Source organism: Prionailurus viverrinus, chromosome D2 (genome assembly GCF_022837055.1).
Source record: "Prionailurus viverrinus isolate Anna chromosome D2, UM_Priviv_1.0, whole genome shotgun sequence".
Classification (NCBI taxonomy): domain Eukaryota; kingdom Metazoa; phylum Chordata; class Mammalia; order Carnivora; family Felidae; genus Prionailurus; species Prionailurus viverrinus.
The window spans coordinates 28,743,878-28,759,675 of record NC_062571.1 but is presented as its reverse complement, the minus strand read 5'-3'; the positions used below and the strand labels follow the sequence as shown (position 1 = coordinate 28,759,675).

The 15,798-nt window shown below is 35.3% G+C and overlaps 2 protein-coding genes across 2 annotated transcripts in view; one reads left to right on the top strand and one right to left on the bottom strand.

Moving 5' to 3' along the window:
• The window catches only part of LRRTM3 (leucine rich repeat transmembrane neuronal 3), a 167,447-nt gene extending 158,914 nt beyond the window's left edge, over positions 1-8,533 (bottom strand). The window contains exon 1 of the mRNA XM_047825962.1: positions 8,467-8,533. Coding sequence (XP_047681918.1) covers positions 8,467-8,533 — 67 coding nt within the window. The remainder of the gene's footprint in view (positions 1-8,466) is intronic.
• The window catches only part of CTNNA3 (catenin alpha 3), a 1,798,979-nt gene that overhangs the window by 806,524 nt on the left and 976,657 nt on the right, over positions 1-15,798 (top strand). The gene's annotated exons all lie outside the window — the stretch shown is intronic.

Below are 15,798 nucleotides of genomic sequence, written 5' to 3'. Positions count from 1 at the left end.
CTCAACATAGGCTTTGAGCTGAAATTTATAAAGTGAGTTACTGAGCTTTTCACAGAGAAGCATTAACTGCCTGCCCATTTGACCCCTTGGAGTCACAGTGATTGTATTATGCAAGGTGTCTCAGGATGCTAGAACACATTTTGGAATAGAGGGGATAACTAATGACATATAAATTAATGTGTCCAATAGCCTTTCTGGTTTTCCTACAAAAGAAATAATTGGTTTAATGACTTATGGCTGAATTTGATGTTTTGGTTGCTATCATTTGTAATTAGAAGAGAAACTCTTTTTAGTGCAAGTAGAAGAATCAAGAGATCATTTGGTTCAGTTTACTGATGCTGCTATTTGTTGTCCATTTATTAGATGCTGCTAATAATATTTATCGAACACTTCCTAAGTTGTTGTAAATGAGCTATCTTGTATCTCTAAACAATATTATGATGTAGGTCCCATTATAACCTTCATTTTAAAGATGAGGAAACTGAGACTTGGAGAAGGAACTTGCTGAAATTCATAATGTTAGTAAGTGGCAGAGCTGAGATTCAAAACCGTACCTCTCTCAGACTAGAACCTCTAACCACTAGATGATCATGCTTCAACAACAATGTTATCTTCATCTTAAAATGAGTCAGATGAAAATTAGGCTGATGAGGACACTGGGGCAAGGAAGCTGTGATAAAACATAATAAAATAAAATAAAATAAAATAAAATAAAATAAAATAAAATAAAATAAAATAATAAAATTCTTGATTCCTAGTTTTGTATAAACTTCTTTGGTATGATTCTTTGAAGAAGTGTTAAAAAAACTAATGAGAAGCAGTTTAGTCTAGTGATTAAGAGTATGGATTTTTGCACCTCAGATCAAATTTTGGCCACGACAGGTTACTTATCTTCTGTATGCCTCATTTTCTCTTCTACAAAATAAGTATGATAACAAAAAAAAAACATTCCATAGAAGGTTAGAGAATTGTCAACTTAATATCTGTAAAGTACTTAGAATAGTGTGTGGACATGATAAACCTGTGTTAGCTGTTATTGGAATATCAACTTTATTTGCTGTCATTGCATATTGTTTAGTACTGAATATTGACTATACTATCATTAACTCACATAAAGCCTCTTCAATGAAAATATTTATATTGTTCACAATGGATTTCTAGGATTCATTCAGTCTTACCTTCTTTTAACAAGAGAACTTTCTAAATCTCCATCATTTCAACTTTATCTTTAAAATGAATCTTTTGGTTCTATGGATCATAACCAGATCATAATTAATGTTTGATTCTTTTCTTCCCTAAAGCAGAATATAGTAACATCTGTCACATAGAGAAAATCATTTTGTTTGAACATAAATAGTATACCTGAAAAAGTTTGCTTTGTTAGTCTTTGTTAGGGGAATTGGCTGTGGAAAACCTCAGAGAGCTTTCAGATTCTCTCACAATGAGAAATTTCACATTCTCCAAGAATGTTAGTCATGACAATCAAAGGGGTCCCACAGAAATAGTCCAATGAAATCACCAATTCCTCTGATAGTATGCTATGAAAAGGGCAGTGGTCCCCCCCCCAAATTATCATGGTATCATTGCATATAAAGCCCCCAGAGAGCTTGTTAAAAAGATAAATTTCTCAGTCTTCCCTCCAAGATTCTGATTCATGGGATGGAAGAGGCTGCACTTATCAACATTGATGGACAAGTAAGTTTAAGAAATGCACTGTAAGGGAGTGATTAAAAATAATAAATGTTCCCCTAGTAGGAAGAGAGGGTATAAAAGTTTATGACATTGTGATGCAAGTTCAATGAGGATGAAGGTTGTGTTTTGTCTACTTCAGTTTCTCTAATACCTGGAACAGTACTTGACACATAATAGACATTCTGTTATTAAATAAATACATTTTTATGGGGGTCACAATTACATTTGATATAAGACAAACTGGGTGTGTAATGCTAATCTTGGGTACATGGGATTGATTTCTGCAGTTCCTGAGTCAATGATATTGGATACAATTTTGGAGAAAGTGTTCTTAAAGAGTGTGTGTAAAAAAGGCAAGAAACTAGAAAGTGGAAATATTTAGATGGTCAGCAAGTGATCTTCACTTTTTATGTAGATATCTCATTTTCATGGTTAAATCACAAGTGGCATAAGAACAATAAATATATCTTTGAATATTCCCTTTGACATGTTACAACTTTTATCATCTCACATCCCAAATGGGGCTTGACAACTTGTATCTATTAAAACATACCGAAGGAAATCATATCTATAAACCCCCCCTCTCATATCTTCATTGCTTGGGAGCCTCTGATTTTTCTCCTTACTTTCCTTGCTTCTCTATGGAAAGTAGCCTTTGAGATGTCTGTTTTGCCTAACAGCTACAGAGAGCTTCTCTATGATGGCTGGAGGTCCGATCAACTTCGTGCTGCTTCTTTTTCCCCTCATTCCCTGGTGACAGGAACACAGAGGAGCCCACTGAGAATGTAATTCTCTCACTTTGTTTTTCCTGGGAGAAATCTTGAATTATTTATGATGAATAACATTTTTTGCTGTGTTCCATACCTTAGTTTTCAGCCATTTTTCTGATACCTTGGCTTCTGATCTTATCTTGCTCCATAGTTCTGACTTCACATTCACCCCTTTAATCTCATAATTGATATTTCCTCTTTAATATTGATCATTGGTTTCTTTCTCAGTAGTAATCAGGTGCCTTTCTTGGACTGGGTCTGACTCCAAGTACTCTGTGTGGCCCCTACATTGCCACTAGCCCCTAAGCTGGCATCACCACCAGGTCTGTCTTGATTCAATGTAATCAGGAGCATGGAGGAAGACCATTCATGGGGTGTGGAAAAATCCCAAAATAAAATAATACAATTCAAAGGAGACTAATACTTGAAGCTGCCGAAATTAGCCCCAAAACATAGAGTGGTCTTTCAAAAGAAATAGAAAACAACTTTATGTTCTAAAATATTGTAGTAATATGCTATTGCATTAAGTTTACCCTCCTTTTACTTGTTGACTATAACAAGATGATTAGTTCTGATTTGCCTTTCAACAGAATCAAATTTATACTACATTATATGTTTAAACCACATGCAGAAACAAACCATAAACTACCTGACAAGTTAAATATTCCCAAATGAATCTAGAACCTTAATGATTTACACAATTATAAAGCATAGTCATTCACCTAAAGACTTTTCAAAACTGTATTTATAGTACTTCAAATAACTGCACATATTTTGTTTAAATTGGGTAAATAAATTCAATCTCAGTGTATAGTGTCCAATTTCAGTACAATATGAAACTGAATTGCCAAAAAAATTAGAAAATCAGGGTTTAAAGAAGATGTAGTGATATATTAACAATGGGTTGGTCTTAGAGATTTCATGCATTAAACAAATACATAGTTTGGGTACTCACTATGTACTAGATGCTGGTCCAGACACTTAGAATACATCAGTGTACAAAACAAAGATATAAGCATTTATTTTAAAAGGATGGCATGAACAAAAACATAAATAACATATTATTAGGTAACAGGTACTATAGAAAAAAGAAAAGTGAGATTAGGGACGATTGGGAGTATAGAGGGTGAGGTAAATTATAAAGTTTTTATTTAAACCTTGTTAGTTAACACACAGTGTAATGTTAATTTCAGGTTTAGAATTTAGTGATTCAACACTTACATACAATAGCTGGTGCTCATCACAAGTACATTCCTTAATCCCCATCACCTAATTAAACCCCCCACCCCCACCCCACCTACCTTCCCTCTGGTAACCATCAGTTTGTTCTCTATGGTTAAAAGTCCGTTTCTTGTAATGTTAAATTGGGATGGTTAGGGCCACTAAGAAAAAGTGGCTTTTTGAGCAAACCCTCGAAGGAGATGAGGTTGTTGACCTTAAATGTATATGGGGGGTGGCTTGTCTAAAGGCCTTCCGGTGGGTGCAGATCATATGTTCAATGAATAGCAAACAGGCCAATCGGTCTAGAATGGAGAAAGTAAGGGTAGAGGAATTGGAGATGAAGTCAGAGAGGTACTAGGTCCTGGGTCATAGAGGGCTTCATATGCTATTGAAAAAACTTTGACTTTATTTTGGAGAAAACTGGGAACCAACTCAAGATTTTGTGCAGAGTAAAGCTATGATCAAGTTACCCATTGAAAGGATCACTCACACTGCTGTTATGGGAATAAACTCTAAAAGGACAATAATAAAAGCAGGGAGGTCAGTAAGGAGGCCATTGTACCAATCTAGGAGAGAGATGATGGTGGCTTCGACCAGTGTGGAAACAGTGAAAATGATGAGAATTGGCTAATTACTGGATATATGCTTAGGTAAAATTTACAGGAGTTTTCTAATGGATTAGAAGTGGAGATAAAGAGAGAGATTAAAGATAATTCCTATTTTATGAGCTGAGCAACTAGAGGGATGGTGAAGCCATCAGCTGCGTCTGTGGGTCAGCTTTTGGGAATAGGATCAACAATTCTCCAAAATAATTTATAAATAAGCTGTGGAAACACTAAAAAAAAGAGTCAATGCATTTGAATTAACTTAAAATTTGGCTCTCACTTTTCTTCAATTTTGTGAGGCTTTAATTTTCGAAAACATCATCTTCATATTAGGCCTCAAAGGACCATAATGTATTTTAAAATATTTTATAAAATGATTAGCAAAATTAGCCACTAAACAATAGCAACATGGATTTCTATTCAGATGGCCTAGGCAAAGGCAATGTCTTTGCATATGGCCTTGGAAGGCAACAGAAGCAAAAGCTTTGATGAAAACTGAAAATTACGTAAAGACCAAATACAGGGACATTTGGACTAAGTATACTGGAAAATAAATTCAGTGAATCCAAAATGTCTTTCTAAAATAATTTAGAGAATGACATATACTTTTTATTGCATGTGTCAGTTGACATTTGGAATTTGGAACTGATTCTGGGCAAACTTCTCAGGGTTTCAGTTTGCTTATCTGCAAAATGGGACTCAAAACCTGTGTTGTAAATCTCGAAGACTTTTATTTAGGATCAATTTCCATAATTTATGTGTAAATACTTTGTAGACTATAAAGTGGTATAAAATATAAAATGTTTCTGGAATCAGAGTACCTTTGTGAAAATTGATTTTCTTTGATTCTGTCTAGGTTCTTTGGTCATCAGCATATACTGCAACAAACATGTATCAAGGGGCACTAACATGGTCAAGAATGGAGTCAGAATTTGCCAATTAAAAAAATTCTTCAGTATTCCCTTTCTACTACAATTTTAATACCACAACCATTTATTATACTGAATACATTGTTGTCATTCAGTATTCTAAGTCATGAAATGATTTCACCAATAAATGCATGTAATTGAGATATTGTAAAGAGATTAATGTTTTTGACTCAGTTACCTTATCATAGAGTTGTCAGAATGCTAACAGAGAGTTCCCTACAGCTATGAATATGATTTTATTTCTAGTTGTTAGAATACACATATGCATTTGTACATTTGTAATTATATCCTGATCTTTCATAAAAGCATTAACATGTCTCTGAAATATCCTTAGTTTCCATCTGCTTGCTTCAAGGGCTCTATTAAAAACCCTGTTTGGCCACATATGGTTATGAGTGAACATCTCTTGCTTAGATAAATGGATAAAGAAAGTTCCAGGTCTGACCGTTAAAATGGTCTTTCAGTGTCTTTCTCAAATGAAGCAATTCAAATGAATGAGACCTTATAAGGTTATCTAACACATCTCCTTCTCCCTCCCCTGAAGGCACATTTATGTTGTAGCACCAGTCTGTATTTTGAGGTTTCATTCCATCACTTCTTTCAGAGGTAGCCCGAGGCTAAATTTGGGGATAGGAAAAAATAACAGACTCTTAAAGTATAACACTTAGTGGTAGGCTTCTGAAGACTGAAAAGACTATTCAACCTTGAGGAAACAATTGTTTTTATTTTTTAAGTTGAATTTAAAAACATACACAAAAGTAAACAGTATAATAAACATCAACTTCAACAATTATCAATATTTTGCTATTTTTTTTATCTTTCCCATCCCTCTTCCCACATACACACACCCTTTTCCCCCCTAGAGTATCTTAAAAGCAAATCTCAGAAATCATGTCACTTTACCCGTATATATTATAGTATGCAATTCTAACCAATAGAGACTTTTAATTTAACCATCTAGCATTATTACACCTAACAAATTAACAATAAGTTCATAAAGTTGGCTTGCAGTCAAGAATTAAGCAAAGCACAGATACTGCATTTGGTTTTCATGTTTCTGAAATGTCTTTAATTTTATGATGCCATTGATATGTTGGGAGATACCGGGTCATTTGGACTTTACCTTGGTCCATGCTTTGTATTTGGTTGATTGCTCTCCCTTGTGTTATTTCATTTGCAATGAGTGAGTTTTAATGACATACATGTTAAGCAAGAGTCCCATTTATTAATTGAAGCAGGAAGCAGGATATATCCAGCCCCATAGGACATCTATTTACTTTTGGTAGCAAATCTGAGACTTGCCAAACTTTTGAGTGAAATGAGACTTAGAGCTCAGAAAAAAAAATGTGTTTCTATCTTGTGGTATTCATAGAACCAGGGAATTCATAATTGGTTAAATGGCAAGTTTAGGAGTGAGAAATAATATTAAGGTGCCATGACTCTATGTTGGTTTAATGTTCATATTTACCAGTATTTCTGTTCTCCACTTTCCACACACTTGCCTTTTTGCCTGTAGTCAGCAAAAGCAATTATTTGATGCTCCTTGATAAGCAAATTTGTTAATTTTGTATTGATGCTGAGGTGTTCTTCTAACAAAATCTCAAAAAATTCAATAGAATAGCAATCAAAGTCACTTATAGTCATTTATATTGAGAGAAATCAGTTTTCTAGCTTTTCATTTAGAAAAAATTCCATGAAGGAACATGGCAAGCACCAGAGCCACACTGTAAAATTTATAGTCTTATATATACATTCCCAGATTTCTTATACTTTCTCATAGTAAAATAAAGAAACTTTAGAGTAGCTATAAATGTCTCTTAACCAAATTTGCACCTTAATATTTGATGTTCTATTTCCCATGTATGGCTGTGCTTTGAATATAAAGGCAATATTGTTTAAATGGTATCACAGTAAACATTTTGCGATACTTGCTTCATATATATTCCGACAAAACAAGAAGTTTTAAAGAAAAAATTTCTGTTCTGGTCCATTCAGGTTACTTTAATAGAATACCGTAGATTGGGTGGCTTTTTAACAAACAGAAACATTTCTTACAGTTCTGGAGTCTGGGAAATCCAAGATCAAGAAGCCAGTAGATTCTGTGGCTGTTGAGGGCCTGCTCCCTGGTTCATAGAGATGTCCTCTTTTCTCTGTAACTTCACACGACATAGAGGCTCAGGGGCCTCTCTTATAAGGGTAGGAATCACTTCATGAGGGCTCTCCTCTTATGACCTAATCACTCCAAAATGCTCCACCTCCAAATACCATCACACTGGGGATTAGGTTTCAACATATGAATGTGGAGGGGCAGGGGGACACAAACATTCAGTCTACAGCATGTTCTATTGTATTTTTAAAGGATTGTAAAGAATAGTTTCAACCAGGTACACTAGTATATTTTAAAATCTGCCTTCCTGACAAATATATCAGCATTAAGAATTAAATTCCCCAACCACCAGACAGTGAAAGATAATAGAAATCTTGATTTGGATTAAAAACCATAATTTTCCATTGGTTAATTTTATTTTTGTTTCTGAAACATTAAGTCTGATATTTTAAATTTTACCCTGCAGACCTAAAAGATATTAAACTTCTGAGAGAAGAGAAACTCTGCATAGGTTTGCAAGGTAGTGGCAGAGAATAGGAGCTATGGGTCCTTATATTACACTAAAATGCATCAGTCTATTTGGGGACTCTCTTAAAGGGCCAGAGAAACCTTCTTTGTATTGCTAATGCTTAATCCTGATTTAAAAATAGTTCCCTTAAGAGTGCAGGGGGAATGCTTAGGAATCTCCTGTGGCTAACAGCAGAGCCCCCAAGTGGCAAAATTGTGACTCAGACAGAAATTCACTTAGTCCCTGGAAGCAAATGCCGCGGGCCCTTAATAGAAATAAAGTATCTTTATCTGGTCCTGAGTTGAGAGTTTATTTTTTTACTCGATGAATATTTATCAAGTTCGTCCACTGTTTTTTGTGCTGAGGACACAACAGTGAATAAGACAAACTGCCTACCATCAGAGGACTTGCATTCTAGTTGATTAGATAGTAAAAAATAAACATCATAGGCACACAATGTCAACCAGAGATGAGTGCTATGAAGACATAACAGGATAAAGGCTAGTGACAGTTTGATGGAATAGTCAGAAAATCTCTAAATCCCTTTCTGAGGGCTTCGCATTTGAGAGCAAGTAGGAGGTAACTCATGTGACCTTCTGTTCCCTGAGATGTAGTCTCTCTTTGGGATTTTCACTGATCAGCACCAACATCTTTACAGCGGCTTCAGGCCGACAGTGCTCCCCCATAGACACTGTAGGCATGTTCTCTTTTTGGAACACGTAGCACAGATGAACGTTTAAACAAAATTTGAAGTAATTAAAAAAAATAAGAAATTTAGGAGATAACACAAAAAGAACAAACAGAAGCATAACTCATAAAATGAATCTTACATAGACTTGGCTTTCTTAGATCTGGTTTTCTTTCTTTCTTTCTTTCTTTCCGTCTTTTATGTTTGTTTATTTTTGAGAGAGGGAGAAAGAGACAGAGTGTAAGCGAGGGAGGGGCAGAGAGAGAGGGAGACATAGAATCTGAAGCAGGCTCCAGGCTCTGAGCTGTCAGCAGAGATGGGTTTATGGTATTAGCTTTCTCAATGTAGTTTAAATTAATAAAAAAAAATTAAGGTTTATTCAGTTTTCAGAGAGAGACCGAGCACGACACGGGAGGGGCAGAGGGAGAGGGAGACACAGAATCCGAAGCAGGTTCCAGGCTCTGAGCTGTCAGCACAGAGCACGATGCAGGGCTCAAACTCATAAACCATGAGATCATGACCTAAGCCGAAGTCAGGCACTTAACCAACTGAGCCACCCAGGTGCCCCTGTACTTGAAACTTAACATAACTGAAAAATGAAAAACATGAAGGAATCATTGAGAACTGAATTTTATGTATATAGTCTGAAAAGCAAATAAGAGACAAGACTTGTATTGAAAACATCCATATTTGCTTCTCCTTCTCAGCTTCTTCACCAATTGGTCTTTTCAGAGTCAGTGACTTTATTTTAGCTGTTATGTTTTTTCTCATAATATTTCTGAATGTTGATATTTTCATTTCTTGCTATTTTAACTGAAGATTAATATCATGTTCTCTCTCACTTTCCTACTTCTTATGTTAATACAGTATTAAATAGTATCTAAGATGACTATGTAAACAAAGATGTTACTGGATTAAGTGGTGTACTAGATTATGTCTGCATTCTCTTTCAACCTTTCGGTTTTCTTGCAGTTAGGAATTGTTCCTATTTTCTCTCTCCCCTCTTTGTTCTCTCTCCTATCTCTTAAATTTGCTTAGTCTTTTTCTGTACCTAGTGCTAGTTCTTTTTCCCAGTATTTTAAAAGATTCATCAAGTGCTTAATGTTTCCAAACACTCAATTCAGATAATCCCTTCCCTTTGCACCATTCTGTTTTTCTAATATCTAATAATGCCTGCTAACCTAGTCTTCCCTTTCTGCATCCTCCCCTTTCCTGGATCCCATATATTCATTTTCTTAGTTTACCACTCATTTTGTTGAAACATGCACTCTAGTATATTTCTAAGAAAATGTGCATGTGATATAAAAACTCCATGTCTCAATTTTTTTGATTTATCTTAACTGATTAATAAATTGGCTGTATATAAAATTCAAAATTGGAAATCATTTTCCCTCAGAATCTTCTAGCCATTGCTCTATTGTCTTCTTATACTCACTCTTGTTGAGAACCAGGTGCTATTCTGATTGCCACTCCTTTGTGTATAATCTTTGGAAGCTTTTGTGATACTTCATTTTCCGTGGTATTTGGAAATTATAAAGGATGTACTTTGATTTGGGCCTTTTGTCATTCATTGTGCTGAGTATTCAATGGAAAGCTTTGTGTCCTTTGGTTCTGTAAAAATTTGTTTATGTCCTTTATTTTAATTACCACTCCCCATTTTCTCTGTCATCTCTCTCTCTCTCTCTTTTACTGAAAAGATTTTAGATTCCTGGATTGATTCGTTCTTATTGTTGTTTTCTCCTATTTCCCCATCTTTTTTATCATTTAAAAAAAATTTTTTTTAATGTTTATTTATTTGTGAGACAGAGAGAGAGACAGGGCATGAGTGAGGGAGGGGCAGAGAGAGAGGGAGACACAGAATCAGAAGCAGGCTCCAGGCTCCGAGCTGTCAGCACAGAGCCTGAGGTGGGGCTTGAACTCTCAAACCATGAGATCATGATCTGAGCTGAAGTTGGTTGCTCAACTGACTGAGCTACCCAGGCACCCCCCCATCTCTTTATCTTTTTGTCTTACTTTCAGGTGATTTCCTCAGCTTTATGATATAATATCTATCTATCTATCTATCTATCTATCTATCTATCTACTTATCATCTATCTATCATCTGTCTATCTCTCAATCTATATCTATCTTCCTATCATCTATCTATATATCTATGTATCTATCTCTATCATCTATTTATTAAAAAATTAGATCAGATATCAGCAAACTATTGCACAACCAAATCCAGCAATGATGCTCTTAGGTCAACTGGTGCAAATAAAGTTAAACATTTGTAACTAAAGGAAACATTTATGCTCATTCATTTATATGTTTTCTATGGATGCTTTCATCCATCAATGGCAGAGTTTAGAGACTAAATCCTGTATTTGCTATATGTCTCTTTACAGAAAAAGCTTGCTGATCCTCTACCTCCCTCAACTTAGGTGATCATATTTGTTATCTCCAGGACCTCTTTTTGGTTCTCTTTTTCTCCCTCTTCATTGCATACTGTTTTAGTTTTACAAATGTGACATCTTCTTATTTCACTCTAGGATATTATATAGGGTGTTTTGGTACTATATTTTTTCTACAATGACACTGTTTACTCTGAGGTATTTAGTTAGTTTGTTTTGGCCTATTTCATGTTGGAAGCTTTTTTCAAATGTTAAGTTTCTTGTGTGCTTATTCAGATTAATGAGTGAAGCACTAAAGCTGAGAGAGGGTTCCTTGCATATGAGCAAGGTTTTGGCTGCAGACTTTGTGGGAGCAAATTAAAAAGTGAACTTGCCTTTTCACTAAGGAATCTCTACATGCATGAATATAGACATTTCTCCCCCCAAGCCCCCAACCTCCTTTACTGGAGCTGAAGGCTACTGGTATTCTGGGGACAAAGCAGGAGAAGGGTGGTGAGGTCCCCAAGTTCATTATGTGCATTCTCATTTAATTTTCTTTTCATTTCCAAGCTTCAGTGATTTGTCTCATGTACTTGGGTCTAGCTTCTCATGTTTGAATTTACAAAAAATAAACTTTTATTCTTCTCTACTGGAAGAAAAGAGTATGTCTTAGTCAACCCAGGCTGACTATATAACAAATATCATAGACTGGGTGGCTTATACAACGGAAACTTATTCTCACAGTTTTGGAGGCTGAAGTCTAAGATCAAGGTGCCAGCATGTTTGGGCTCTTGGTGAGGTTACTCTTCGTGGTTTGCAGATGGACATATTCTTTCTGTATCCTCACATGGTAGAGAAAGAGATCTCTCTCGTGTCTCTTCTAATATGGGCACTAATCCCATTCATGAAAGCTCCACCTTCATGACCTAATTACCTCCAGAAGACCCCACCTCGAAATGCCATTCATTTGGGTATTAGGGCTTCAACATATGAATTTGTGGTGGGAGGCAGGGGGACACATTCAGTCCATAGCAGATAGTCTCTTGGTTTCTTGGGTTGAAGGTGTGGATCTGGCACTTCCCATGAATACTTTAAACCAGTATCCATATTTTTAGTCACCCCATCTTCTGGAGGCTCTCAAGACTGTTGCACAATATAGGGTCTTCCTTCAGTAAGCACTTAGGTGAAGCTTTCTTGACTCTACTTATTTGTAATATTGTCTATGTTTTCCAAAACCTTGTAGACATTGTTCATTCATTCTTATCTCTTCTTTACTTTCATTTGTATTCATTTGTCATTACATGGGTTTTAAGGGGGAAGAGGCAATAAAAGTGTGCAATCTGTTGTGTTTCAGGATGAATTTCGCATGACAGATTATAGACATGGCAGTGATGACAGGAGTGTGGGAACATTTCCTCAAAAGAATGAGTTTATAATTTTATAATGAAATAAAGAGAATTTTATGTATATGCTTTCTTAAGAAACCAACTATACTCTGAACTGAATATGGATTTGTTTTTCCACTTTTTTATATCAAGATTTTGGTTTTAATTATTATCATTTCAGAATGAATTTTCAAACCAAAACATGTATGTATATATATATATATATATATATATATATATATATACTTGGCTCTTTTCAAATTTGTGTTTACAACTTAATAGTAAAAAATTAGAAAAACTTTAACTTGATGTATATGTACATGGTGTGTGTGGGGGGGTGTTGTGTGTATATGTGTGTATGTATACGTGTGTTTATATTGCTAAGAAAATACAATATTTCAAATAGGCAACTATTTATTTATGATCCAAGTTTGTATCTTCTGATAGATAAATGTGTGCTTGTATTTAAAAAAATAGGAATAGGTATCTCATAGTCATATAAATTATTTCTTCTATTCATTGGCTATATTCAAGACCAGACTTTTGCTTAAAGGAAACAGTCTACATTAATTCTTAAAACTTTTTTTAAAATGTTTATTTATTTTTGACAGAGAGAGACAGAGCATGAGTGGGGGAGAGGCAGAGAGAGAGGGAGACACAGAATCCAAAGCAGGCTCCAGGCTCTGAGCTGTCAGCACAGAGCCTGACGCGGGGCTCAAACTCACAGGCTATGAGATCATGACCTGAGCTGAAGTCAGACACTCAACCAACTGAGCCACCCAGGCGCCCCTACATTAGTTCTATGTCTTTTTTCTCTTTATGGCATTAGTTAAAATCATGCGGACATTTGATTTGGTGTATGTAACTTTCAATCTTGGTAATTTCCTTCTGAAGTACTCTAAGTTACTCTCTGGAGAAACCAAAATAAGTAAACATGTCATCGCATGTTTAGGGCATTAGTCCAAATTCTTAAGCTTTGTAGGTTTTCTGTGGATACTTCTAAAAGGCTTGAGAGGTTTCATATAATTTCAAGTAGCTTACAAGCTTTTGCAAGTTAAACTTGGAAAATATTATTGTAATACCAAGTAATAGTGATATAAAGGCTTAGAGAATCATAAATCATAAATTGGAAAGGATTTTGAGATTATTTTGTCCAAACCACACTTTACATATCGGAAAACTAAAACCCGGAGAGATGGAATAACTGGCTCTATTCACGTATGACATGGGTACAGGAACTCTGCATGCAACCTAGATCCTTTAACATTAGTGTATTTTTTATAATGGTCTTGTTTCTTGAATCCAAACCAAAGTCTTTAAATCATGTGAAAAATAATAGCAAACATTAACAAATAGATTTTTACCTAGCCTCAGATAGATTTATCCAGACAACTAAAACGTAAAATCATTTTTGTTAGATAGAAATGACATGTGTTTTAAACTATTCTTTATGTTTATTTGCTTTCCATTATAAAAGCAATACATATGTATTATAAAACATAGTAACCATGCTGTCACCATCCAAGGGCAACCCCTACTAGTATTTTGGCAACTATACAGATTTTTTTGTTACCTTGAATTTAATGCATCACATTCCTTGAGTGGGCTAAACAATTATTTTAAATACCTTTCATTGTTGGAAATTTAATTTATTGAACAATCTTTATTGATGTTGAATCATTCAGGCTCACCTTCCTTTAAGCACTGAAACGCAAATTATTATCTCTGAAAAGGAGATAAGTAACTAGTATTCTAATATGCATGGTCTCTTTCCTATATGGCTAACAAAATAAAAATGTTATCCTATGCCAAGGGATAAATAGAAAGTTATCCCATGCCAAGGGATAAGGTAAAGAGAAAAGAAGTTTTGTTGTTGTTGTTGTTTTGAGATTTGATAAGTCTTCAGTGTAATTACATGAAGGTCAATCCAGAATTGTCTGACTTCATCCCTAAAACACTACCACTGATTTGGTTATGTTATCGTTCTGCTTAAATCCTTTGACTAGCTCACCATCACCTCCGGTGAAATAGCAGATTCATCCTCATGACACACAAGGTTCTTCTGATTTGATTCATTTGGTTGTTAGATAAAATAAAATAATCAGCTATCAAGAAGAGCAAGAACCTTATTGGAAGGGAAGTAGCTTCATTTCAGTGCCGTGCACTTTGCTATTTTCCATCTGTGTCACCTTTCTTGTGTTTGCCTCTGTTCTGCCTCCAAGCTCTGGCTTATTTGTAGCGTTTGAGTCCTATGGAGTTGGCTTGCCATGTTGTCTTCAAAGCGTACATGCTACTTCGTGACTCTTTCAGCTTCCCTCCAAATCAGTTTATTCTTACAATCTTTTCAGTTTAAAATTTTAGAGAAGACAAAGTTGATCCTTTTGTGCCAGGCCACCTCATAGGTTGCTATCTGGTTTATGAGTTGGTTGTTCTTGAATAACGTGGTCACCCAAGTCTAATCAGATGTGACACAGAGTTGAGGGTCATCATGAAGTTAGCAGGGTCATATTGTATAAGACAACTTGGCAGGTGCTCTAGGTGGGGCCAATTGTAGTTATGAAAGACAGTGAATATAACCTGATTCAAAGATCCTTTGCTATTTGGTCAAAATCTACACCTTGTCATTACTTCTAATATGCTATGCAACCTGTGATCCAGTCACACCAAAGGATTTATCATACTCTGAGCAAGCCATGTTTTAATCATGCCTTAAGTCACTGTTTATGCTATTCTCTCTTATAAGAATAGCCTTTCTCCATTATCTATCAGGTGTAATTGTCTATAAAATATACCTGAAATGTTATATTCTCCATAAAACCTTCTCTAGGAATTTTGGTAACTTCCTCATTAGCAATTTTGGGTTATATACTATAAGCATATGACATATAAATACATTGTATTATAATCGTTTATATGTAAGTTTTTCCAACAGAATATCCTTTAAATTTAGGGATGGTGAAATCTCATTCATTTCTAAATATTCTAGTAAATATTTAGATAACACATACTCAATGTGTGTTTCTTGAAGGGAAGAAATCAAGATGATTCAAGGGGAGATACTTCTATAATAAGGAAGAGTCCCTGGAAAGAGTACCTGTAGCTGATTCACAAGTCTGTGTCACCTAAGATATGCTCAAGTATTAAGGGGGATGTATGTACTAATTATGATGAACTCTCAAAATTTGGGTCAAAGAACCAGAATACTGTTGTTTTTTTTACCATTTGCCATCTCTGTTTGACTAAGAAGTGTTGCAGATGGATTTTTATTGCTCCTTCATTCCCTTCCAACCTGAGAAAGAAATTTTCCTCTGAGGGCACTTTCGTTTGTGTCTGAAGGCAGTGACCTTGTATTTTCAGAAAAACAACTCTGTATTTGGGGTTGTTTGTCAACACATGCAGGGGCATTTTGGGGACAAACTCTTTTATTTGGGGCTGTTTACTCTTGTTTCTTACCAATAGTATTATTTCAGGGGACTTTTTGCCTCAACTGAGCTTTCATTAAGGACCTTACTGGAATATC